The sequence below is a fragment of the Anomalospiza imberbis genome, chromosome 26 (assembly GCF_031753505.1).
Source record: "Anomalospiza imberbis isolate Cuckoo-Finch-1a 21T00152 chromosome 26, ASM3175350v1, whole genome shotgun sequence".
Lineage (NCBI taxonomy): Eukaryota > Metazoa > Chordata > Aves > Passeriformes > Viduidae > Anomalospiza > Anomalospiza imberbis.
In genome coordinates this window covers 1,879,037-1,904,320 of record NC_089706.1, presented here as the reverse complement: position 1 = coordinate 1,904,320, position 25,284 = coordinate 1,879,037, and the positions used below count along the sequence as shown (strand labels likewise).

The following is a 25,284-nucleotide window of genomic DNA, read 5'->3' as shown; positions in this document are numbered from 1 at the left end:
CTCATCCCACACTGTCCCCAGGCAGGCAGAGCTCTGGGTGCCATCACCATGCTCATCCCATGGCTGTCCCCAGGCAGGCACAGCTCTGGGTGCCCTGACCCCACTCATCCCACACTGTCCCCTGGCAGGCACAGCTCTGGGTGCCCTCACCGTGCTCATCCCATGGCTACCCCCTGGCAGGCAGAGCTCTGGGTGCCCTGACCCCACTCATCCCACACTGTCCCCAGACAGGCACAGCTCTGGGTGCCCTCACCGTGCTCATCCCATGGCTCTCCCCTGGCAGGCACAGCTCTGGATGCCCTCACCGTGCTCATCCCATGGCTGTCCCCAGGCAGGCACAGCTCTGGGTGCCCTGACCCCACTCATCCCATGGCTGTCCCCAGACAGGTACAGCTCTGGGTGCCCTGACCCCACTCATCCCACACTGTCCCCTGGCAGGCAGAGCTCTGGGTGCCCTGACCCCACTCATCCCACACTGTCCCCAGGCAGGCACAGCTCTGGGTGCCCTGACCCCACTCATCCCACACTGTCCCCAGGCAGGCACAGCTCTGGGCTCCCAGCTCCAGCCTCCCGCTGCCCTGGCCCCCAGCCAGCTGGGAAGGTCACCGTGTCCACTGCTGAGGCCACCGAGCGCCATCCAGGAGACACAACTGCTTGCAGTTTGATTTTTTTTTTTTTTTTTTTAATATAGGAAAACTTGAAACCGCATCTTATGGACTGGACATTCCGGCTTAGCTCTGCAAAAGGGCTTTGAATAATTTATGGCCGAGCCACCACCTCCTCCTTCCCCCCTCATGGGTCACTCCTGTCAAAGAGATGGAGGCTCAGGAATCACACCCTGCCCTTTTCATCTGGGGGCTGCATCGCCAGTGCCTGCAATTGCCTTGGGTGTGAATTCCCTCCTGGTTAGAAGGGTGCGGAAAATAAATCTTTAATTCAAAGTGAAATATTAATAGAACTGTAATTAGCTGTAATATCTACACAATTAAAAAGCAGGAGGCCCGGCAAGAGCTATTTTCATGTGTATTTAAAGAAAAATAAGTTTGCAGGGTAAGGGGTGGGGGTGGCTGGGGATGATTTTCCGGCATCCCAATTGTCCGAGGGAGAAACGTGGCCAGGAGGAGCAGCAGCTCAGGGACACAGGTCCTGCAGTGCTGGTGGAACAGGAAGAAGTAAAAGGACAGGTCAGAAGAAAAGAAAAGAGCAGAAGAGGGATTTGAGGAGGAAAAGAAAGAAAGAAGAGCCACGATGACACTTTTGTCCTGCTCCTCAGGGATTTTGTAGCAAAGGGAAGATTTTCACTGACGTCAGGCAGGGCCGAGCTGTAGCAAGAGGCAGGGATGGGAAAAGTCTCTGTGGAAGTTGGCAGGGAATGAGTGGGGTGACCCTGGCTTAGCCCCCACAGATGTTTTCCTGCAGGAATTGCACGAGCTGCTTGCAAAAAAGGCATCAGCTCACCCTGAGCTGGGCAGTCACCGAAGGGACCAACAAAACTGCAAAACAAAACCAACAGAATAACTCAGCTCAGCCCCTCCAAAGCCACCTAAATAATAGCCCAAGGAGGGGAAAAAAAAGCAGCCTTGGATTCTTTCCTGAAGAAAGAGACTCCCACACAGCCCCAGCACATGAACATGGGTAACAGATCTGGATCTTTCGAGAGCAGGAACGGCACTGCCTGTGCTCGCACGGGCTTGACATTCACACATCGGGTCCGTGCCTCTCTCGAGGAGTGGGGATAATGGGATGCCGAATGTCAGACCACTTAAATATATATAAAACTCATTATACGCCTCATGACTAACAGCTCTTGATGGGAAAAGTTGCATTTTAAAGAAATGCGGGGAAAAAAAAAGAAAAAAAAAAAAAAAAGCTCATCCGGGCTTGCGGGGAGGAATTAGCAATGAACGAGGGATGATTCGGCTGCAGGCTGGGAGTGATGACAACTCCTCCTCCTCCTCCTCGTGAGGAAGGCTCCTGTAGCTGTGCCAGCTCCCTGGCAGCTCCCTGGCAGCCTTTCACCTACTCTGGGGGCTGTCAGCTCCCACCAGAGGCTTTCCTGCAGCCCAGGGTCCTGCCAGGCACCAGAGAAACCCCAGGTGAGACCAAGGAACCAGCCCTGCCTCTCAGAGGCCACCAAGGGGACATTTCCTGGGCTTCTGGGCTTTTCCCCCGTGGCAGCAACGAGGGGATGGAGCGCACTGGGGAGCTGCCATCGAGGCAATGCCTCTCTTGCGCCAAACCTCCTCTTGCTGCAGCCTCAGAGCCTCTTCTTGGGGGTTATTCCTCCTTCTTGGGTGTATCCAGCTTAAAAATCCCCCTCTGACCTCCCTGCTGCAGTGACACGAGGACAAAGGGCCCGTGCCTGGCTATGGGAGCCCGAAGTCGGGCAGCACCATCGCTCTTCTCCTCTCCAACACTTCCACCTAATGGCGAGAGAGCTGCTGAGGAGACAGCCAGCCCAGCCCAGGCCCACATGGGGACACCCCCAGGAGCAGAGCAGAGGCCAGCACAGCTCAGCACAGCCATGGACCTTGCCGGCCTCAGCCCCCAGTAAAGAAAAGCTGCTGCTTTGCCCCTGGACTGACCTCGTGAGGTGGTTCCAGCATCCCCAAAAACGGGGAGTTTTGTCAGCTCCGTGCTCTGGGCCGTGTCCTGCCTCCCCGCTGCAGCTGCTGCTCCAGCGTGGCAGCACTGGGAAGGAACTGGGGATTTGGGAGCCCTGGAGCCCAGCCCTGCACCCCACTCTGCTGCTCACAGGAAAACACGAGGGCTGCTGCTGGATGTGCCCTCCAGTCTGATCCACTCAGTGCCACTGGTGAACTGCTCCCCTCCCAGTTAGAAGCTGCTGCTTTACAGCAGAGGAGGGAAGGGCTCAGGCCCAGGGAGTGCTGAGTGGCCAGAGGTCATTTTGGGCAGCAATTACTCCAAATTTGGGGTTTAAACAATGCAGAAACACGAAAAGCTGAGGCATAATGTTCTCCTGGAAATCCCTCGTCCTGCACCATCAGCAGCTTTTTGTGCTGATGCTTCAGAGAGAGCAGGACCTGCCCCCAAACCAGCACCGGGGTCCCAGTGGTGCCAACCTGCTCCCATGGACCAACCTTCCTGTTCTGCCACCAATTTTGTTTTTAAAGCCAGAGATGTCCCCCTGTCCCTCAAACCCAGCACTGGGAAAGGAAAAAGGGACAGACATCCCTGTCTGTGTTTCCATCTGGGTGCAGGAGAGGTTTTTTGCACACCCACAGGGATCATGAGCAGCTGGAAATGTTTTCTTTACATCTCAAAAAAAAAAAAAAAAAAAAAAAAAAAAAAAAAATGGAGAATAGGGAAGGAGAGAGAACATTTGCTGGCAAAATTAACTGTGACGGCCAGGCAGCACACACTCCTTCTGCACCCACAGGACAATTAGAGGAAAATCTTTACACATTAACTAACACGGAAGGCAGGGATGGCATGGAAGACAACCCCCTCGTTTTTCCCAAGCAGCCATACTGGAGCAAGGTGGCAGCAACACCTGGGATGCAGGACGTGGGCAGGGGACAGGGCAGAAGGGAGAGGAGAGCAGCAGCACCGGCTCTGGTGAGGGACTGGAAAGCCACGGGATGCTGGGTGGGCCCAGCGCCAAGCACCAGCATCTCCAGCACCCATCCAGGCATGGGGAGATGGGGGAAAGCAGACGAGGGCTCCATTCCTTGCTTGTCCCCTCCAGGTGTCCAGGGAAGCTGCTGCACCCCCCTCACACACCTCCAGGCTGGCAGCTGAGCATCCATCCCACACCCAACGCGTGCCAAACCTGCCCCGTTCACTCTGCATGCACCAACCTGCTCTGCCGGAGAACAAACTGCCCCAAACTGGGATGGAATTGCAGCAGAGGCTCCTCCAGCACGCCCTGATTGCTGCTGTGGTGGGGAGCGAGGGGCACACCTTGCCCAGCACCCAGGGAAAGGAACCCGAGGTAAAGCCCCGCGGTGCCAGCGCAGCCTCCAGCCCGGAGCCGACCCCGGCGAGCAGCACCCGTCTTCTCCTCCCAACTTCTCCATAATTCATGCAACAACCTCCTGAAAGAAATATCCTCCTCGGACATAAAATATTCATGGCCTCATCCTTGCAAGGAAACACTGTCTTCCTTGGAGCGCTACCAAGCAGCCGAGGCCAGCACGGATTTGCCTTTGCAGGAGTAATTATGTTGGTCATCGATCGGTGCCGCAGTGAGGGGCTGTGCTGGGAGGGGCCCCCAGTGCCTGTGTGACCCCCCCCACCCCCCACCCCCCTTTCCCGTGCCAGCAAGTGGCTTTTGGGAAAGTCACAAAAGGGTTTCGGGAGAGGGAGGAGGGATCCCACACTGTGCAGCAGCATCCCAAGAGGTTCCCCACGCTCGTGGCCGCATCTTTGCGCCAGCAAAGTCGTCCCAGGAGGGAGCAGCTCCCCCAGCACCGCCCTGGATCCCATCCAGATCCATCCCAGTCACATCCACCACCCCTCACACACCACAGGCTCATGCACCTGCCAGCAGCCACCCCCCAAGTCCCTCCAGTCCCCCCAGCTCCTTTCTGATCCCAGTTTGGATGCTGTCAATCCTTCAGAGCTCCTTCCTATTTCCCTGCTTTTGCAGAGCTCAGCCCCACTTCACCGCACAGTATTCAAAACCTTTATTATTGTAATTGGGGTTTTTTTGCCTTTTCTCTCTCCCACAGCTCCCCGAGCCCCAGGCAAAGGGTTCCAGAGGTTCTCCTGTGCACTGGAGACAGCACAGCCCAACAGACCCCTGTCCCGTGGGACAAGGGGAGATGGAAGTGAATGCATGGCTCAGCTTCAACGGGGCTCAGCGGTGAGGAAGAAGAGGAGGGAGCTGCGGGTGCCAGGGGCAGAGAGCACCCCAGCAGTGCTCTGGGGGATGATGTCTGGGGGGAGGGGGACCCCCAGCACGGGGTGGTGGTGAAACACAATCTGGAGCAACCTGTGCAGCCAGGATCGGAGCCAGCCTCGGCCAGGGCCGGGTCCCGCAGGAGCTGCCAGCCCCGGGGACCCCCGGCTGCCGCAGACCCCAGCCCACGCTCCCGCGCCGGAGCTCGGGTCCCAGAGCTGGGCTCAGCATCTCCAGCGAAGGCCAGCAGTGCCTTCCCGTGGAAGCCGCACTCACTGCAGCCCTGCAGCAGAACGGACCCGGCACGGGGCACCCCTCCGGCCCGGGGGATGGGGAAAAGTTGTCTGGAGCAATCGTTGTCCTAAATCCACACACGCACGGCTGCGGTGGGAATGTCCCCTCCAGCCCCCAAGTGTGGCACAGCCCGAGCAAGCAGCTCCTGTGCATCGGCCTCCCATCACCTCGTGCAGCAGGTGAAACACAGGTTACCCCTCCACAGCCCCCTCAGGACCCTTCCCTAAATCTCCAGGGCAGATCCCTGCTCCAGCCGATGCTCCCCAAGCCTCTTCCATGGGTGCTGGGGAGCAGGGACCCTCCAAGAAGCCACATCCTTCTATTTAAGGGCGGTGTGGGTGCTGGGGTGGGCTCGTTCGGGGGTGTTCTCTCCCACCCCGCAGGGACTCTGGGACTGCTCGTCAGGGATGGGAACAGTGCTGTCCTCCCCCAGCTCCGAGTCACGGGGAGCCGCCCCCCAGCCCGCAGCCGCCGTGTCGTGACGCTCCCCTCGAGGGGAGCCACGCGTGCGGCTCCGCTCCCACGCACGGAGGAGCAGTTGCCAAGGGAGCCGTTCCCCGGGCCCGGAGCCGGCTGGGAAGGTGGGTGACAGCCTGGCAAAGTCCCACCCGGCTGCTCTCATGCTAGATGGGGGGTACCAGGGCACGGCAGCACGTGAGGAACACACTCAGCCCATAGTGAAGCCTTGCAGGTGGGGAAGGTGATTTTCCTGGGCAGGGGCCGTGGGGATAACCACAGCCTGCTCCTCCCCACTCCCGCGTGGGTTTGGGGGCACGGAGGGCTGGGGTGCTCAGCCCCATGGTGCCTTCCAGCCTCATGGACCCCCCCTCCCAGCCCCTGAGCCCCTTGGTGCCCCCGCAGCCCCCCTGCCAGCCTGTCCCTGCCATTTGAAAGATGAGCCCCTGGCAGAGCCGGGCCAGGCACGGAGTAACCGGAGCCGGGAAGGAGCGGTGACCCCCGGCCCATCCCGTTATAGCCGGCCCTAATCCCGGCCCGGCTGGGTGTCACATTCCCCCGGGAACGGGAGAGCTGCAGCGACAAGCCATGTGCCTGGAGGTCCCGCGACAGGGACAAACCCGCTGTCCCTGAGCTCTGGGGACAAAGCGAGCGGCACGTGGAGGGCTCAGCCCTGCAGCCGGCTCACCAGCACCCCCCGAATGTCCCTCCCCAGGGAATCAAACACCTCCCCGCGGGCACTGCCGGAGGAGAGACGGGAACGCGCCTCAGCCCTGCCCGGCCCCACTTTGCCCCCAGCCCACGCCAGCACCGTGCTGCTGCCGGTGAGGGATGCTGGGACTCATCCAGGGGCGGCGGCGGGAGGATGCGGAGCCCTCCCTCCATCCCGCTCCACAGCCGGAGCCTCTCCCCGTTAGGTGGCAGCAGGAAACCGCAGCGTTGGTTTTTCCGACCTAAATTATTCCATAATTCTGTGATTCTGGCTACGCGGGAGCGCGTCCCCCGCAGGAAAACCTGCCGGGTCCATGCGAGGACGCTCCATCCCGCCCTGCCCTGCTGCCTCGGGTCATTCACTAGCCATTAGGTGACCCTCTGCCCGCCCTGACCCATCTCCTCCCAAAGCCCTTTGGTCAAACCCCCAGGCCATGGAGGGGACACGAGCGCGGCTGCTCCAGCTCCCGCTCCCTCCCTTTCACCAGCTTGGCCCCATTCCCCGTCCCGTCACCTCCGGCATCGCCTCCCGTTCCCATTCCCCCGCCTCTGTGTCACCGCGGGCCCCCTGTGCCTCCGGAGCCGGGACTCTGCCAGCAGCTGAGTCACCCCGGTGACCAGCACCTGAGTCACCGGGACCAGGGAAGTCCCCCCCGGTCCTCGATGCTTTTCCAACCGGAGCTGAGTAAACGGGAAAGTGTCGAGGAATTTGACTAGGAAAAGTGTTTTCTTGGAGCCCCTGCTGCGTCCCCTTCGCCACAGTGGACTCAGAGCTGGCCAGGGAGTGGGGGGCTCCTTCCCTGTCATACGAAGAGATTCCAGGGCATGGAGGAGCTAGGAAAGGCTGGGAAAAGCAGGAAAAACATCCCTGTCCTCCAGCCCCCTGCAAGCGCCTCACAGTGCATCCCCCCACCCTTCCTTGGATGCTGCCCGCAGCCACCACCTCCTTCGCTGCCCTGGTCAGATTTGATGTGCAATAAAATACCTTGATTAAAAAAAAAAAAAAAAAAAAAAAAAAAAACCAGGCGGCCAGACCCCACTGCGAGCCCGCCAGAGAGCCCTCGATTAATGACCCCTCGCATTCCCCTCCACCGCGTCCCGTTAATGATTTACAGCGGCTCCTCCCCGGCCTGTCCCCTCCCTCCCTCCTCCCCCACCATCGGCACCCCCAGGCCACAGCAGCGGGGAAGGGGCTCCAGGGAGCGCCCGCAGGGATTTTCTCACCCCTGGCATATTCCCTGCGTGGGGACACCAGAGGCGAGGAAGTTGAGGCCACCAGCCCCAGCGTGGCTCAGCCGCATCCTTGCACAGGGGGACGGCACAAGGCTCCGTTCCTGGCGCTTCCCCGATTCCTGCCACGCGGGACCCCGGCAGGGCTGGCAGCCTCCCCGCACCCACCTGAGCCCCGGCACGCTCGGTGCACATGTGCTGGAGTGTGGGGGGAGCCGGGAGCGGGGCCAGGGCTGCCCCCCGCAGCAGCCCCAGGCTTTGTGCTCCCGGCAGGCAGCCCCGAGGAGGTTTCATGTTACTGGGAAACTGGGATGGCGGGATGTTCCCGGGGCAGCCCGGCAGACAAAAGGCCATTGTGCAGCCGCGCGGCGATGGCTGCAGCCCCGGAGCATCCCGCTCCCTGCCAGAGTCAGCAGCCACCCCAGGCCCAGGAGGTGGCACAGCCGGTGTTGGAGGAGCACAGGGCACCTGCCAGGGGCCCGAGCAGCTCCCCAAAACTCATGGGATGCTCCAGCATAGAGTGCCCAAGCCGGAGCACCCCACAAACGGCGCCGTGCCCATCCTCATCCCAGCAGCAGCAGCACCCAAAATGCATCCTCTCCATCCCGCGGGACAGGAGTGGCACTAAGCCAGACCCTGCTGGCACCGAGTAGGGGTGACGGGCAGGGACGTGTCCCCACAGGACAGGACGTGCAGGTGAGGGGTGGCTGAGCCTGAGCCGCTTTCCAGCCCCACCGGCTGATCCTGCTCGCCCTGCGGCCGCCATGGATCAGCCTGTGCTGTCTCAGGATCATCAGGGTACAGGGAGTTATTTATGTGCATTTCCCTGTGCGGGGGCTGTGCTTATTGCAGCCCCGAGCACTCCGGAGCCCGGGGCAGGGAGCACCTCCAAGTCCTTCTCCTGCTCCCACCGCCACCAAATTCTCTGAACCCCCAGCTCCAGCAGTCGGGGGATTCAGTCCCCACCACGCCCCATTAACGGCTGCTCCAGAGGCTCTGCAGGTGACAAACACACCCGCTCGTAATTAGCCAGGTGGCCCTTCTAATCATCCAACAAACCTGAGCTGACTCAGAGGATCGGGTTTCCCCTTTCCCAGGGAAATTAGCAGGAATTAGGCGCCCAAATCCCAAGCGCAGCTTTGTGGGGCTCAGTGGCAGTGCCAGGACGCAGGGCAGGGCAGCATAAGATGTGTGCCACTCAGGGCCACCCTCTGGTCCCCCTGGGTGCTTTTTGGGACACCCGATCAGCACCTGCGGTTTTGAGGAGCCCAAGGAGCTTGGGGGTGATTTCAAACACCTTTTTTTCTTCACGGCACTTTCCAGAGGTGCAGCTTTTCCCAAGCACTGGGCACCAGTTTCATCATCAGTTCTTCTCCCGGGCCTGAAATATTGGCTAAATAAATCGAGATACGAAATAATTCATGTGTGCACCCCCCATTTGCAGCTCGTGCACCCCACGGCGCTGGCCTGGGGCTGCGTCCCGCAAACCCCGGGCTCAAATCGGCGGTTTAAGCCTGTAAGTTATCAGGTGATTTAGGAATTTGTCCCCAGAATGGGGCTGCAGGAAAACGCTGCCCTGGTGAGAGCTTAATCTGCTCCAGGGGTGAGAAGGAGGAAGGAGCCATTTAATCAAATCAACAGGCCTGCTTTGGGGTGGGTCCGGGGCTCTTTGGCCACATGGGGCTTCCTCAATGAGGCCATCGGGGAAACAAAGCCGGGAGGGGAAACAAAGGCCACGTCCCTGTCCCTGTCCTCCCGCGCCATGGCCGGCCAGCCCTGTGAGCACCCGGACCGGGACATCCCTGCTCGCATCCCGGAGGGGCTCCCAGCGTGCTCGGCCCGCCGGGACACCGGGGCTGCACGGCACCGGCTGCTCCGCCGTGCCCCGCGCTGGGCTCAGCTGCGATGGGGGGATAAGAAATCATTTGTTTCTCTGTTTCCAGCCATGTTCAGCTTCTTCTCTGGCTGCAGAACTCAACCGCGGGATGGGGGAGCTTGCCCAGTCCTGCTCCCAAACCCACTCAGCCGCGAGCTGTGAATCATGAACCCAACTGCAGAAACAAAAGTGAAAATGTTCTTCTCGGTCTGCAGCCCTGGGCTCTGCTCCAGCCCATTTTTTTCTCTGTTTTGCCCTCCTTGCACGTGGCTGTGTGCCTGTACCTGGCTGCTAGGCCATCTCCCCACCTCTCTCTAGTTTTGGGGCACCCCTGCAGCTCTGTTTTCCTTTAAAGACCAAGTGGTCACCCCACGGGTGAACCCGGTGTGGGGCGACTCCAGCGTGGGCTCAGAGAGTGGGGAGCTGCTGAAGCTTTGAGGGATTAGAGCAGAGCAGCCCCAGTAGTTTGCAGAACTCGGGCTGCTGCCATTCACAGGCGCTGCACAGTAAATAACGAGGATATTAATAACAACGAGCCTCTGCCAGCGCACAAACCAAGTTCCTCATTGGGCTCACAGCAAAGGGGGAAGCCTGAGCAGCAGCGCTGGGGTAAAAGGCACCCCGGCACATCCAGACCCAAGCAGGGCTGCCTGCAGGTGGGGAAACGCTAATTTTAACCAAAAAAAGAGGGTACTTGGGGTCTGCAAACAGATCCTGGCTGGACACAAGGTCCTGGGATGGGGGAGACCCACCGAGCTTGGATCAGGAGCTGTACGGGGTGCAGGCAGAGTGTGCCTGCTCTTCCTGCAGGTGTTTGGGAACGGGAACCCTCTTGCAGGAGGGCTCTCCCCCATCTTTGCTTTTATTTTTTAATTGCCAGAAAGGGTCACTGCTCCGATTGTGTTTGAGGCAGAGGAATTTGCAGGGGATTTGAAAAATCCAAATAACAATTAGCAGAAATAAGTGCCCCAAGCCTGGCTGGGTTTGATTTGTTTTTCTTCACAAACATTCCCTGCCAGAGCAGTTTTGCACAGGCAGATATTGATACTTTCATATTTCATCTTCTTAAGGGTCTCCTTTTTTTTTTTAATCTTCTAATAAAAACTTTTCTGAAACTTAAGTCCAGCAGTCTGAAGTTCAGATCCTCATTTCAGAGTTCAACCCTTAGAGTCAGGATGGTCAAAAGCACCTAAATCAGAGTTTCCATTAGATTGGTGATTGTTATTTGCACAGGAGTTTGCAGAAATTTTGCACAACGGGATGCTGAGCTCTGGATTTCCTGGTATCCCATCAAGGAAAAGCACCACAAGACCCCAAATGCTTAAGTTGTGTTAGAAACACTGCCCTGACACAGCGGGGACCTGGGTTTTGGGGTACCTCACCTGAGACCTGATCTCAGCTGACTCCACACTGACCCAAACCACTTCCAAACCGACCAGAGGAATTCCAAACAAAGCTCTTCACTGCAGACTGAGCCCAGCACCTGCCTAAAGCCCAGGAGAGCCTCGGGGCCCCCATGAGCCCCCAAACCCCACCGTGCACCGAGCAGAACCTGCTCCCACACCATCCTCCCCTTCCAGCAGCGGTGCTGCAGTAACACATTAAATTAATATCACAGCACCATCCAGGCAGCCCTGCGAGCCCCGGGGAGGGAGCCCCCACTGCTGGTGCCTCCACATGGGAACCAGAAGCTTTTGTGGGGGTTGACCTGGTGAGAAGGCAGCAAACAGGAGGAGCATCGTGCTCTGGCCATCGGCACATGGCGATTGCCCCCACGGGGACACCAAACCCCCCCCACGGCAGCCCAAAATACGGAGAGGGGAGAACCACGGGTGCTCCCATGGCAGGGGGGGGGTCACCCACAGTGGGGTCACCCAGCCGGGGGTAGCCGCCACCACCCCCGCGGCCCCAGAGCGGGAGGACGAGGGTGTCTCAATCCACTCCGGCCTCCCAGGGGACCCTCCACCCGCCTCCGGGGGCACGGTGGGCCAGGCAGGGCCAGGGGCGCAGCCGCCGCCGCAGCCCTTTGAACGGCCCTATCGCTCCCGGCCGCGCCGCCCCGCGCCGCCCCCGCCGTGATGCGGCCCCGGCTCCGCCTCCCCCGCTCCGCCGGCGCTGGGAGCTCCCTTCGCCTGTTTGCCCTTATTTAATTTCGAGTGTGATTTTGCTATTTTTAGCAGCTGGATCCCCTCCAGTAAGGCTAGGAGCTCGCTCCGGTTTTTTTTTTTTCCCCCCTCTCCCCCCTTCCCCCCCCCTTTTTTTTTTTTTTCCCTCGTTCCCTGCAAATGATTTTGACCCAGCTTCCTTCCTCCTGGAGCAATTTTTTTCTCTCGCTCTCTTTATTATTTATATAAATACGCGGGGCCTGGCGGGGCCGGGGATGCGGGGCTGAGCCGCAGCCTCTCTCTTCTCCTTGCAGATCCGCAGTCGCCGCGGGCGGGGGGTCCCTTCGCTCCGCAACACAGACCCGCCGGGAAAAACAAAACCATCAAACCGGCCCCAAAAGCCACCGCGAACGCCCGGCTCCGGGATCAAGCTGACTGTGAGTGCCACCTTCCTCTTCCTTCTGCTGCGGGGGGCGCGGGGGGCCGGGGCTTTGCTTTCCCTTCCCTTCCCTTCCCCTCGCCGCATGCGGGGCACGATCGGCCCCGGCGTGTCGGGGTTTGCAGGGACGCGGCTGCGTGCGGCTCGCCGAGCTTCGCTTTATTATTGATATTAATTATTGTTAATAGCAGCGTGATGCACCTGGCGGGCCGCGGCGGAGCGGGGGGGGGTGGGGGGGGACGGGCGGGGGTCCCCGGAGCCGCTGCTCCCACCGCCGAGCGACTTTGCTCCACTTACTCGGGTGCGGGTGATGCAAACGCCCCGCACCGCGCTCGGGGGCCCGCACGGCCCCGGGACAGCCCCGGGACAGCCCGCGGGGCCGGCACCGTGCAAGGTGCGTGGGGCCGCGGCCGCTGCACGGGCGTGCGAGCGGGGCCCGGCCGTGGCGCCGGGGCGGCGTGAGGTGCGTGGGGCCGGTGCGAGGCCGAGCCCGGCTCTCGGGGAACGCGCACACGCGGGTCGGGGCGAAGTTGCGGTGCTGGGGCTCAGCCGCCCCCCCCCCGGATGGTGCCCCCGCACCCCGCCAGCCCCGCACCCCGCCTGCAGCGCCGGCTCCACGAGGGGTTTTATTACACCCCCCCCCCCCAGGACAGGGGCTTCACAAAGCCCTGATGGTGCCCTTCCTGCCTCTTTTCTTTCTCCTCCACCTCCCTCCTTCCTTTCCTTTATCACTTCCTTTTATTATGCATCCCAGGAAGGAAGGGGGGGACTTTCCTCAATGGCAGCCCCGGGGTGGGGTTCAGAGCAGCCCCACGGCGGGTCTGTGCTAAGGAGGAGCCCGCACATCCCTCCCGGCCCGCACCCCTGCCCAACAGGCTCTTCAACTTCTGCTCCACGATTCCTTCCCCTCCTCCTTCCCCATCCCTCTGCCAGGAGGTGCGGCTGTGATCCTTCTCCAGTTGCCATCAGGCTGGATTTTCTGGGCGTGAAGAGCTTTTATTTTTTTATTATTTTTTTTTTTAATTTTTTTTTTTTAATCTAAGCCCCCACCCGTCTCCCCGCTTCTCCTGGGCCGGTTTGTTTAATCTAAGAGTAGGTGGCAGGAGAGAGGGATTTATGGGGTTATCAGCACAGAGCAGCATAAGCCAGCGCAGGCGGCTGGGAAGGCAGGACCAGGCCCAAGAGCAGCCGGGAGCATCGCTCCGAGGGGACAGGTTGGCCCTTGTGCAACCCGGAGGTGGCTGCTGGGGACAGCCCAGCTCCCGCCGTGGAGCAGAGGGAGCAATGAGGCTGGGGGAGGAGGGCCCGGCGGCTCAGCATCCATAGGGATGGAGAGGGGAGGAGGTTTCCTTCCCCCAGCTCCCTCGATCGAGAGGCAGATGTGGCCCCTCCACCTCCAAACCGTGCAGAGATGTTCCCCCCGCCCCCGGCCGCGGGGAGCCCGGCAGCCCCTGCCCGCGTCCCCCACTGATTCCTCCCTGCCTGGAAAGGTTTCTCCCTCAGCTGCTTCCTCTCCTCCATGGCAACCCAGCTGCTCCCTCCCTCTCTCCATGGCTCTGATGCGTGTGAGCAAGGCCGGAGCTGCTCCCGCCATGTGCCCGGCGTCGTCCCACGGGCTCGGAGCTCACCCGGGGCCGGGCAGGTGCTGCCAAGCCGGGGGCATGGCGAGGAGCTGGGGCTGCTCTCGGGAGCAGGGCTTGGCTGGGAAAGTGCTGGCATGGGAGAGAAGCATCCCCCATTTCCAGCATCCTCCTCCTTCCCAGCCCCCTCTGCCAGAGCCCCCGGCATCCCCTCGGCTCTGGAGCCCCTGCGGAGAGCTCTGAGGTGCTGGAGGAGGAGGGGTGGGATGAGTAGGAATATTCGGGTGGGTGGGATGGGGAGGAATGGGTGGGTGGGAGGTGCACGTGCTTTCCCCAGCACCAACAACTTTGCAGCAGCAGCTGCTTTTAGGGGGGAGGGGGGGACAGACCCAGCGGCACCCCCATCCCATGGAGGGTCCCCTTGGCATTCCCAGCTGGAGCTGCTGTGGGGTCTGGTCCCCCCTCCAGGGGCGGAGAGCCCAGCAGGGTGGGGGCCATGCTGGGCCCATCTGTTTCCAGCTGCAGGAGGGGGCACGGAGCAGCTCGAGGCTGTGCTGCCTCTGACAGAGATTGGCTTAAAAAGAGACAAAACCCCGTCCCAGCCCGACCAGCAGCCGGCCCTTTGCTGGCCTAAATCTAAACCATACTTCTTCTTTTTTTTTTTTTTTTCCCCTAAGAGACTCCTTGAAGGGCTCTGGGATGCTGTGAGTAATATTTTCGGGGTGTTTACACTACGGCATGGTTTCTGTCTCCCAAAAAAAAAAAAAAAAAAAAAAAGACTCTGAGGGTGGTTTTTGTTGTTGTTGTTCTGCACTCATGAGTCACTTCCAGAGGGGAGCAGGAGCTGACGCCTGTTTTTTGAAAAGGCTCAGAGGTCTGAGAGTGGCTCCTCAGGCTGCATGTCCTGCCCACACCCTCCCCAGTGAGGCTCAGTGTCCCAGGGGGCTCAGCACCCTCTGCCCCCACAGCCCCGCTATCCCAGCTGCTCCAACACCATCAAACTGGGACCAGTTCCTCAGAACTGAGCATTATTCTCCCAGAGGTAGGAAGATGCCTCCGTCAGCACACACAGACTGGGCACACGGCCTCGGAGCTGCCTCTTCCTGCTGGGAAGCCTCACATCCCCACCCTGGGCAGGTGTCCCCAGCATGGCCATGGTCACCCCACCTGTGGGGTGACAGTGAGCACCCGGGCTGTGGCAGCAATCCTGCTCCTTCCCAGCCCAAGTCCATCCTCCCGGCTCCTGGGCTGGCAGCTGGGCACGGAGCCACCCCCACGGCTCTGGAAAAGCAGGTTTTCCCTGTGCCCCTGGGAAGCAGCGAGGTGGAGAGGGGAAGATGGAGCCTTTTCCTTGGTGGAATTGCTCCAAGAGCAAGGGAGAGCTGCCCAGCCCTTTGGGACCTGCACAGGGGAGGTGACAACCCAGTGTCCTCAGGTCAAGGGCTGGCCCCTAACCCCAGCTAGGCAGCAGGGGCAAGGGTGCAGCAGTGCTGAGGGTGGGGTGGGGAGCAGGGCTGTAGGACCTTGAGCCCCACTCCAGGGCCCTGGCAGCCCCCTGGGGACGCCCAAGGTGCCACCACTCCCCCTGCCTCAAATCACCCGTGCCAGCAGCACATCTGGGATTTCAGATTAAATCTGGAGCCACTCTCCTCTCCTTGAGGAAAGGGGCTGGGCTCTGCAGGATGGGCTGGCCAAGCTGCTGCTCCCCAAACGCCTGAGGGGACCCCAGGACCCTGCTCCTGCAGGGTGGCCATGCCATGGGCTCAGGGCACTGCCCTGCAGCCAGCGCGTTTTGCTCCCCAGCCGGTGCCAGGAGCACACAGGGGGCATCTCTCCTGCCCCAGGGCGAGGGCTGGGGGATGTCACAGCTGGCATGGCGAGCCAGAGCCGTGCCTGACTGACCTTCCTCCCTCTCACTCCTCCTCACCCTGCTGAGACAGACGATGAGTGAATCCAGCGCCAAATCCAGCCAGCCCCTGGCCTCCAAAGGGGAGAAAGACGTGTCGGAGAAGAGAGGCCGAGGGCGGCCTAGGAAGAAGCCGCAGGTACGTGGGGTCCCCTCTGAGAAAGGTGGGGCTGGGCACCCCCAGGGTATGGGGCAGCAGGAAATCCCCCCACACCTACACCCCAGGCTGGGGATACCCCCAGTGCAGCCCCCTTACCCCTTTGGGCAGCACCTCCCCAGGGCTCACCAGCAGCAAGACCTTCCTGGGGACTCCAGAGCCCCCCCAGAGCTCCTGGCCCCGGCTGGGGGCTCTCCTGCCCCTCCCCAGGCCCTGCTGAACCTGCCTTTGCAGACGGGCTAATTAAAGCCCCATTAGCAAAAGCTGCTCAGAGAGATAAGATGCTGCTGAAGCCTTTATAGTACCAAACCCCGCTCAGCCCCCCCCGAGGCAGGTGGGGTTTGTGCACATGGTTTTCCTGCAGAAAAGGTGATTTGTGGCTTCCCTGACACTTCCTCGGCTGCAGCACCAAGCAAGCAGGGTCTGGGCTGAAAGGCTGTGGGGACCATTCAGCTGGGCTGAGTGGGTGATGCTGGGGGTGGGAAAGGTCACGTATGCCCAGCTGAAGGACACACAGGAGCCTGTGCCCGGTGTCTGATCACCAATCCCAGTGTGACCAGTGCTCCCAGTACCACACGGGAGCATCCCTGCCCTGGCAGGGTCTGCTGGGGACAATGGGACTCCCAGGCTGCACTGGAAGCCACTCTGGGCATGCAAACCCCCTGTGCTCTCCCTCCAGCAGGAGCCCAGCGAGGCCCCGACCCCCAAGAGACCCCGTGGACGGCCGAAGGGCAGTAAAAACAAGGCCACCCCAAAGGGCAGGGTAGGTACCCGGGATGGGGCTGCTCCAGCTGGGTGCTGGTACCACAGGTCCGGTTTGAGCTCAGCTGTGGACAATTCAGGGCAGATCTGCCTCAGAGGTGGGGATGGGGGAAGGAATCTGGCCCAGGGAGGGTGGGGGAGCTGGGGGCCTTGTGTCAGCACCAGGACACCGGAGATAAACCTGTTTGCAAAGCACGCGACTCACATCCTGCACCCACCTCGTGACTCACGGGGCATCCCGGGGCCAGGGGGGCTGGGGGGGCTGGCAGCAGCACCCCAGGAGATGCCACTGGGCTGATGAATCCTGCAGTCACGGTGGGAGGAAGGGGAACACCGCCCACCCCCGCCAGCATCCTGGGGACAGCCTGACCAAAATGCCTTTTTTGTTGTCCCGGCTCAGAAAGCTGCAGTCACGCCAGGGAGGAAACCTCGAGGGCGACCCAAAAAATCGGTGAGCGGGCTTTTCCCTTCCCCCTCCAACCTGGCAGGGCACTGGGCACTTTGGGGGCACTGCAGCTCCCCAGAGAGCCCTGTAAGTGCGGGGTGGAGGCTGTCTGGAGGAGCTCAGAGCAGTTGAGCACTGGGTGGGCTCTGAAACCTCTGGAGGTGGGGGTTTGAGGAATCCTGCCCACCCCACCTCCCCATGGGCCCAAGAGCAGCTTGGCTGGCTGGTCCTGCCCTGGGGACATGCAGGCACACGCCTGCCCACGGCATTCCTGCAGCCCCAGGGTGCAGCCTCCCCTTCCCTGAGCTTCCCCTCCTCCGTTCCATTTTTCCTCCTTTCCCCCTCTGTTGGCAGCTCAGGCGGGTGCCAGGTACCCGGACAGTTTCATCTCCCTTCCCTGCCTGTCCCAGATTTTGCTCCTTTTCCCACTGAAACTCCTTGCAGAGCCGCGGGGATGGGACCAGCCAGGGCGGCAAACCCGAGGTGCCATCCTGGGGGCTGCCGCGCCGGTGTCACAGCGCCAGGGGCTGTTTGGGGACCCCAGGGCGGGCAGCCAGAGCAGGGGGGTGTGGGAGGCGCCTGTCCCGTGCCAGCGGGGCCGTGCCGGGACACGATGTCCCGCTCGGGCAGGCGCGGTGGCGTTTTTGTGAATGAAGCGGGAGGAAGCGGGGGCCGGTGTGACTCAGGCTCACTCAGCCCTGAGTCACCGCCGCGTGCGGGGTCACGGCCGCCCACCCCGGCCCGGGGGCTGGACGGGGACACCCGGGGCCGGACACGGACAGCCGCGGCTGCCACCACCCCCGCCACGGTGGCCACCGGGGACCCGGCTCCAGAGGTGTCGGTGGGGCTGAGGTCTCCCCTCCTCACTGTGAGCCCACCCGGGGGCTTCTCACCTGGGATTTCACCCCCAAGCTGGAGTCAGGGCCGCTCCTTGGAGCCAGGACGGGGCTGTAGCTCAGTTTCCCTCGCTGCACAAGGGGCGTGATGTGCCCTTCGTGCGGGGGCAGTGAAGCGGGGCCGCGCTCCCTGACACCCCCCGGCCACGCTCCCTGACACCCCCCGGCCACGCTCCCTTGCCTTGCAGCAGCAGGACGAGGAGGAGGTGAACATTTCCCAGGAGTCATCCGAGGAGGAGCAGTGACACCTCCCGAACCGGCGCTACCTCATCGCCCGACGGCCCCGCAGCGGCCGGGGGAGAGGGGCGGGGAGAGACCCACTGTGCCGCCCTGGCTTCCTCCTCCTCCTCCTCCCTCCTCCGCTCCCTCCTCACCCTCAGACAACGGCAGCACTGGAAAATGGCCCAACCCGGGCGGCCCCCGCAGCCCCCGCCCGGGGGGGGCACCTGCCCCAGCTCCCCCATCCCAGCCCTGGGCTTCGGGGCAGCCCCACTGGAAAGGGGGGATCACGGCAGAGAGCCGGGGCTGGCACCCCCACCTTTGCTGCCCCCCGTGCAGTGATCTCACCCCGCCAAAGTGGGTGCTGGCTGCCCCCCAGCACTGGGCTCTGCCCCGGGGCCTCTGCAGGGAAGAGACGGGGGGGGGGGCAGTGAAGGTGAGACCCCCCCCCAAAATGCATTAGACCTTTGCTCTCTGGCCTGCTGCTACCCTGGGCAAGCCCCTTCGTCCCCCCAGTCCTGGGCGACTGCACTGTGTGCGGGAGCAGCTCCCGCGGCGCTGCCGGGGCCCGGTGCCCATCCCCGGGGTGCCCACCCCCAGGGGTGCCAGTCCCCAGGGGTGCCCGAGCACGGCTGGCACCGGGCAGCCCTCTCCTCATAAGTTCTGGTATATATATATATTTTTTTGTTAAGTACTTTTTTTTCCTTTCATTCACAACTACCTCTGGATATTTAAGTTCCACTCTCTGAACTCACAGACGTGCTGCTGCGCTGCCGGGGCACCGTGGGCTCGGTGGTTCCTGTTTTCGGGGTGTTGCTGGGGGCTGTGGGGTATTTTTTTTTTTTTCCCCTCCTTTTTTTTGGGCTTCATTTTTCTTTTTTTTTTTTTTTTTAATTGTTATTTTGAGGTCTAGTTTGCTCTGCTGCTTCAAGGGATCGAGGCTGGCAGGGCAGAGGTGCGGGGGGACCATGGGATGCTCCCCCTGCCCCTCTGCCCCGGCACGACGGCTGCAGCGGGACCGGAGGTCGGTGCCGGGCGGCCCCGGCGGGAGAGAATCGGGGTTTGGTTTGGGTTTTTTTTTGGTTCACTGTTAACGACCTTTTGGGTTCCTATTTGCAGTTACTTGAATAAAACATTTTATGGATGTTTGTGACGCCTCAGTCCCGGGCCCCGGCTGGGTGGGGCAGGGCTGGCTCCTCCCGGGGCATCTCCTCCACAGGGACATCCAGCCATCCACGGGAAACACAAACAGGCAAAGCCCTGCTGCCCCCCAAACTCCCGCCCAAGGCCGGGAACCCCCAGCCCCACTCGGAGCCTCGGGGCCACGGCAGAGACACATTTATTTACCCCATCTTCCCCCAGGCATCCCGTGCCAGCAGAACCTGCTGCTCCCTGCCAGTGTGCCAGCCCCAGTGGGCCCTCCTGGGCTTTCCAAGGGGCTGCTGGAGCAGTTCAAGCAAAAAAAAGAAAGGAAAAAAAAAAAAAAAGGCAAAACCAGGCACTGAGGTAGGAGATGTCCCATCCTGGTCAGTGCTCAGAGGTGGGGGCAGTGGCTGTGGCATCGTGGCAGCACCGTGGGCACGTCCTGCCCGTTCTGGCTGATGGAACCAGTGCTGCCCCCGTCCTCCCTTCCCTCCCGCGGGCGGGATCCCGTCCCGGAGCTCCAGGCAGAGTCAGGCCCTCCAGTCCCTGCGCGGGGGCCAAGGGGGTGAGGAACCCCCCCAGCCAGGCACCACCTGCAACACAAAGGGACACACCTGCAGCCGAGGACATCGTGGCGGCTGGGGAAGGCAGTGCCCACGCAGCCCAACCCTCCCAAAAACCTCTGGATTACACCCAAAGCCCGATTCCCTCCAGCTCGGACTCCTCGTTCTTGGAGGTCTTTCCCGACCTTACTGACTCCATGATTCGCAGAGCTCCCTCGGGACAGGCACCTCAGCTGCTGCTTCAATTTTTCACGGAAAAAAAAACTGGATAACCTCAGCACAGCGACCCACCTGAGCCTCCTCAGCCTCCACCAGCAGCTCCTGCTCCGACTCGGGCGGTTCCTCAGCCGGGTCGTAGCTGTACATGGGCAGCAGCCGGTGCCGCAGCCGGTCGGACCTGCCGGGGGACGCTGGTGAGCGCTGACCCCGCGGCTCCCCGCGGCCCCCAGCCCCGCGACCCCGCTCACCTGCGCTTCTTCTTGACGTACATCACCTGCGGGGAAAGGCATCAGCGGCGCGGGGCTCCGCGCTGGGCTCGGTGCCCCCCGGTGCCCGCCCACTCACCGCGGCCAGGAGGGCGCCGAGGAGGGTGAGGAGGAGGAAGGGCCCCAGCACGGAGCCCACCAGCGAGTCCCCCGCCGCGCCCGGGGCCGTGGGGGCCGTGGCGTTGCTCATGGCCCAGCGCCGGCTCCTGCCCGCATGGGGGGGACGCGCCTGTCCGGCCCCACGGACGGGAGCTCTGCAAGCCACAGGCGGCCTTGGCAATGACCCCCCTCCCGGGAATGACCCCCACCTCGGGAATGACCACCACTACGGGAATTCACCGCCCGGCAATGACCCCCACCTCGGGAATGACCCCCACCCCGGGAATTCACCGCCCGGGAATGACCTCCCTCCCGCGAATGACCCCCACCCGGGAATTCATCGCCCGGGAATGACCCCCACCCCGGGAATTCACCGCCCGGGAATGACCTCCCTCCCGGGAATGACCCCCACCCCGGGAATTCATCGCCCGGGAATGACCCACCGCCTGGGAATGACCCCCACCCGGGAATTCACCACCCGGGAATGACCCACCTCGGGAATTCACCGCCCGGGAATGACCCCCACCCCGGGAATTCATCGCCCGGGAATGACCCACCGCCCGGCAATGACCCCCACCCCGGGAATTCACCACCCGGGAATGACCCCCACCTTCGGAATGACCCCCACCGCCCGGGAATTCACCACCCGGGAATGACCCCCACCCCGGGAATTCACCGCCCGGGAATGACCCCCACCCCGGGAATGACCCCCACTACGGGAATTCACCGCCCGGGAATGACCCCCACCCCGGGAATTCACCACCCGGGAATGACCCCCACCCCGGGAATTCACCGCCCGGGAATGACCAGCGCACAGGTAACACCCCACCTCCCGCCCGGTAATAACCAACTACCTGGTAATGATCCCCCGCCCGGTATCACCCCGTGGCGGGGGTGGGGGGGTCACCCCGCACCCCCTCCCTGCAGAGCTGGGGCTGGGGGCGCGATCCGCCTCCACCAGCGGGAGGACCGGAGGGACCCCCGCACCGGACCGTGCCCGGGACACCCTCGGACCCCCCGACCTCCACCCCAATTCCCCCCCCTCCCTTTGCTCCTTGTCCGGTCCGGGATGTCCCGGGGGTCCCCCTTTTCCCCCCCCCCGTCCCCCCCCACTCCGGGGATCCCCGCGCGCGCGCCCCGCCCCGCCCCGCCCCGCCCACCTGCGCGCGCCGCCCGCACCCGGAACCCGCGCGGCGCGTGACGGGCGCGGGGCGGGGCCGAGCGCGCGCGCGGGGCAGGGGGCGGGGCAAGGGCCGGGTGGGCGGGGCTTGGGGGGCGGGGCGGTGGCGGCGCGCGGCCGGCAGGGGGCAGCAAAGACCGGGCTGGGGGGGGAGGGGAGGGGAGGGGAAAACGCGAGAGGGGAGAGAAGGAACAGCAGAGAAACGCAGGGAAAACGGAAAAAATGGGAACCGGGAGAGCGAGGAAGGGGAAAAACAGGGAGAAACATCGGGAGGAAGGAAGAAAAGCCCCCTCCTGCGGGGGGCACAAGGAAAGGCGAGCGGAGGGGTGGGCGGGGAGAGGGAGGGAGGGAGGGAGGGATGGGGGAATTGCACATCTGGCCAAGGTGAGTGCCCAGCTGGGGGTGTGGGTGAGAGAGGATGGAGGATGGATGAGATATGGATGGATGGATGGAGGGATGGATGATGGAGGGATGGATGAGGGATGGATGGATGATGGATGGATGGATGGATGGATGGATGGATGGATGGATGAGGGATGGATGGATGGATGATGGAGGGATGGATGGATGATGGAGGGATGGATGGATGGATGATGGATGGATGGATGGATGATGGATGATGGATGGATGGATGGATGGATGGATGATGGAGGGATGGATGGATGATGGAGGGATGGATGGATGAGGGATGGATGGATGAATGATGGATGGATAGATGGATGGATGGATGGATGGATGGATGGATGATGGAGGGATGGATGGATGATGGAGGGATGGATGGATGAGGGATGGATGGATGGATGGATGGATGATGGATGGATGGGTGGATGGATGATGGAGGGATGGATGGATGATGGATTGATGGATGGATGGATGGATGGATGATGGATTGATGATGGATTGATGGAGGGATGGATGATGGAGGGATGGATGGATGGATGGATGGATGATGGAGGGATGGATGGATGGATGGATGGATGGATGATGCATAGAGGATGGATGGATGGATGGACAGATGCATGGATGGTCGGACAGATGTGTGGATGGATGTGTGGATGTGGTGGGACACAACCATCCCACAGGGCCGGGGATGGCCGGGATTCAGGGGTGCCAGGAGCACGGGCAGGGTCACCCACACTGGGGGCTGCTGTGGATCCCTGGCCAGGGGCTCCTGCTGTGGCCGCTCTCCCCCAGGCTGGATCCGTGGGCACTTTGGCAGGGGCTGTGATGGTGCCGGCAGTGTCACCCACAGTGGTGGCAGCGCCCCAGCCCTGATCCCGGCGCAGGGCTAATCCGCTTTGCCCGCGGGGACCAGATGGTCCCACTAAGTGGGTCAGGCAGGAGCGGGGGACACCAGGGAGCACCGGCCCCGCTGCGCTTCCCAACAGCTACAAAAAGTAATCATCAAGCGGAATGAGGCGAAAGAGGAGCCTGGACATGGCGGGGCTGGGGGGACACAGCCCCTGTGCTGGCAGCAGGGCAGGGCTCAGCCACTGCGGAGCATCCAGAGCCTCCTGAGCTGGTAGGGAAGAGCAGCAACTGGTCTGCAGCCCTGGGATGAAGTTGCCCATGGCACAGCCAGTTGTACCCTGTCTGCACCCTGCCTGCACCACTGCCCTGCCTGCACCTCTGCAGGACTGTGCCAGTCCCCACACTGCTGTCCTCACCTCCTGCCCAGCCCATGCAGGGTTATTTTCCCCTCTCCAGACCAGAAAAGGGCACCAGCTGTCCCAAGAGCGGCCAACAGCTGTTGTTCCCAGTGTCCCATTGTTCCCAGGGGTCCCGCTGGCCCCACCAGCCCACGCTGACCCCACTCTCCCCATCAGTGGCACTGGTCTCCTTTCTGTTGATGCCCCATGCCCCAGAGACCCCTCCCAAACCAGCCCCAGCCCCTGTTGGGAGAACCACGGAGTGGGACAGTCCCCCCCAGCCCAGCACTGACACCTCGGGAGCCTTCCATGCTGCCGCCATCCACCGCTGCCTGTCCCCTCCCAGCTGAACCCTGCTGTGCCAGGGCTAAAAATAAATCCATCAATTTCTAGGAAAGCTCCTTGGAGAGCATGAGCGAGTGGGAGCACATGGCCAGGAGGAGCATGTGTGGTCCAGGGGAAGCAGCATCCCTGGGAGGAGACTGGGGGCCACCAGGCCCCTCCACACGGCCAGAGCCAGCCCGGGACACCTGCAGCATCCCCAGATCCCACGTGGACTTTTTTTTTTTTTTGCCAACCCACTGCTTCCCAGAGCACCCAGATGAGGGAAAAAGGGGAGTCAAAGCCCAGGCAGAACAGGACCTGCTCATCCCTGGAGAAATCTCCTCCTTGCTAACCTTGGGGTGGGGAAGGATGTCGGGGGGGCCGAGGGCAGCATCACCACCCATCCTGGGGACAAGGCGCCTTCGTGACCGGGCTGTACGGGGTGTCATCCAGGGCGACAAAGCTGGAATAGCAACACAAGGTATTTATTTCTGCCCCAAAGCCCGCTGCGAGACATCAGCCCCCTCCCCTGCGCTCCTCGGCCCCCAGCACATAACTGGGGACAGCTTTGCTGAGCCGCTAAGCTCCCGTTTAAGCAGCTGAGCGCAAGTGGCCGGATTTCCAGCCAGCGCATCCCTCCGGCTGCTCATCCGCCCAGAAATGCCGGGGTGGGGGCCCGGCCGGCCCGGCTCTGCCCGCTCGGGCGTTAACGCCGCCGTCAGCACAGATTAATTCTGCGCTGGGCTCCGCGCCCTGGCGCACCAGCCCCCGTGTGTCCTGCAGGAGGAGCCTGCTCACATCCACATCCCCAAGGGGATTTGCAAAGGCTCGCTTAGGGATGGGTCTCCACGCCAGGACACGTTTGCTCCGCAGGGAAATGCGGGAGCTCACCTTTGTGTGGCCAGGCAGGCAGCCCCAGCGGCACCACGCGCGGCCGGGGGTGCTGGTGCTCTCGGTGCAGGCTCCACCCGGCCTCTCCCCCAGCTGTTCCCCTGGGAAGGATTTGGGGAAACAGGTGGGAGCGCATTCAGAGGCTCCTCGAGGCTCTTCCCTTAAAATGCCCCTTTTTATTGCAGGGTGCATGCCCCATCAGCGAGCCCATCTCAACACCAGGCTGTTGGTGACATCCCTCCAGTCCCTCTTCCAGGCTGTGACTGTCCCAAGCCACTGCAGGGAGAGATTTCTCCTTGGGTGACACCGTTGCACAATCTCCGAGTTCACCTAGGACGGAGAGACCAGGCGGGAGGCAGAGCCGTGTGAAATACTGCCGTGTTTATTGGTTGGCACTAGATTACAGCCCACACTCTCAGCAAACTGGCACCCACCAAATTTATTTTTTCAACTTTTCACTCTTTTAAAGACAGCGATGGCCTCCCTCTCACACTCAACAGAGGACACCCCTCGTGACAGGAACACCCAGCTTCACACACAGAGAGCCCTCCAGCCTTTCTGGAGACACCGTAGATGAGAGGTCAGAATCATGTAGGGATGTCCTGCACCTGCCAGGCAGGACTGAGCAGGAGCAGAACACCTGCCGGAGATCGAAGGTACCAGCTCAGACACAAACCAGAGACAGTCAAACCCCCACAGCTCTGACCAACCATGGAGAGTGCTTGTTTTGGGGAGGAATGGAGAAGCCTCAGGCAAACGCACCTATGGACAGGAAGCTGGACAACGGACCCTGGTCATTCATCCCTCAGCTGGGGTCTGGGGTCCCGTTCTCCTGATCTGGGGGGACTGCCAGGAGCCCCCATGTACACAGAGCTCATGGAAGGACTGAGCAGCAAATGCAAAGTGATCATTCGAGATTTTCTGATTTAATAAATATAAAATAGGACACACAGGAAATTCAACAAACACTCTCAGACCTCCCCAGGTTTCTGAGGCAATTCTAGAGCAAA

The 25,284-nt window shown here is 61.8% G+C and overlaps 2 protein-coding genes across 8 annotated transcripts; one reads left to right on the top strand and one right to left on the bottom strand.

The window, feature by feature from the left end:
• Window positions 1-11,492: 11,492 nt before the first annotated feature.
• Window positions 11,493-19,084, top strand: HMGA1 (high mobility group AT-hook 1). 6 transcript variants are annotated; one of them, XM_068173645.1, is made up of 6 exons: window positions 11,493-11,630; window positions 11,851-11,973; window positions 15,496-15,600; window positions 16,301-16,381; window positions 16,781-16,831; window positions 17,913-19,084. In XM_068173645.1, exons 3-6 carry the CDS (start codon window positions 15,499-15,501, stop codon window positions 17,964-17,966), a joined length of 288 nt encoding a protein of 95 aa, XP_068029746.1. In that variant the 5' UTR covers window positions 11,493-11,630; window positions 11,851-11,973; window positions 15,496-15,498; the 3' UTR covers window positions 17,967-19,084. The 6 variants fall into 6 exon arrangements, with proteins under 6 accessions (XP_068029746.1, XP_068029743.1, XP_068029745.1 ...); XM_068173642.1 differs by having other exon boundaries at window positions 17,910-19,084; XM_068173644.1 differs by having other exon boundaries at window positions 16,298-16,381.
• Window positions 19,085-19,262: 178 nt separating this feature from the next.
• Window positions 19,263-21,420, bottom strand: SMIM29 (small integral membrane protein 29). Of its 2 annotated transcripts, XM_068173639.1 has the most exons (5): window positions 21,391-21,420; window positions 20,211-20,403; window positions 20,114-20,139; window positions 19,938-20,043; window positions 19,263-19,676 (listed from the first exon to the last, which is right to left on the bottom strand). In XM_068173639.1, exons 2-5 carry the CDS (start codon window positions 20,319-20,321, stop codon window positions 19,614-19,616), a joined length of 306 nt encoding a protein of 101 aa, XP_068029740.1. In that variant the 5' UTR covers window positions 20,322-20,403; window positions 21,391-21,420; the 3' UTR covers window positions 19,263-19,613. The 2 variants fall into 2 exon arrangements, with proteins under 2 accessions (XP_068029740.1, XP_068029739.1); XM_068173638.1 differs by lacking the exon at window positions 21,391-21,420 and having other exon boundaries at window positions 20,211-20,468.
• Window positions 21,421-25,284: the final 3,864 nt, after the last annotated feature.

Bases quoted from the DNA above. Each gene is read 5' to 3' on its own strand.
- HMGA1 (XM_068173640.1), top strand. From the start codon at position 15,499: ATGAGTGAATCCAGCGCCAAATCCAGCCAGCCCCTGGCCTCCAAAGGG. The intron at 16,382-16,780 runs GTAGGTACCCGG...GTCCCGGCTCAG, and splicing joins AGGCCACCCCAAAGGGCAGG to AAAGCTGCAGTCACGCCAGG. The intron at 16,832-17,909 runs GTGAGCGGGCTT...CTTGCCTTGCAG, and splicing joins GAGGGCGACCCAAAAAATCG to CAGCAGGACGAGGAGGAGGT.
- SMIM29 (XM_068173639.1), bottom strand. From the start codon at position 20,321: ATGAGCAACGCCACGGCCCCCACGGCCCCGGGCGCGGCGGGGGACTCG. The intron at 20,140-20,210 runs GTGAGTGGGCGG...CTTTCCCCGCAG, and splicing joins TCGGCGCCCTCCTGGCCGCG to GTGATGTACGTCAAGAAGAA. The intron at 20,044-20,113 runs GTGAGCGGGGTC...GTCCCCCGGCAG, and splicing joins TACGTCAAGAAGAAGCGCAG to GTCCGACCGGCTGCGGCACC.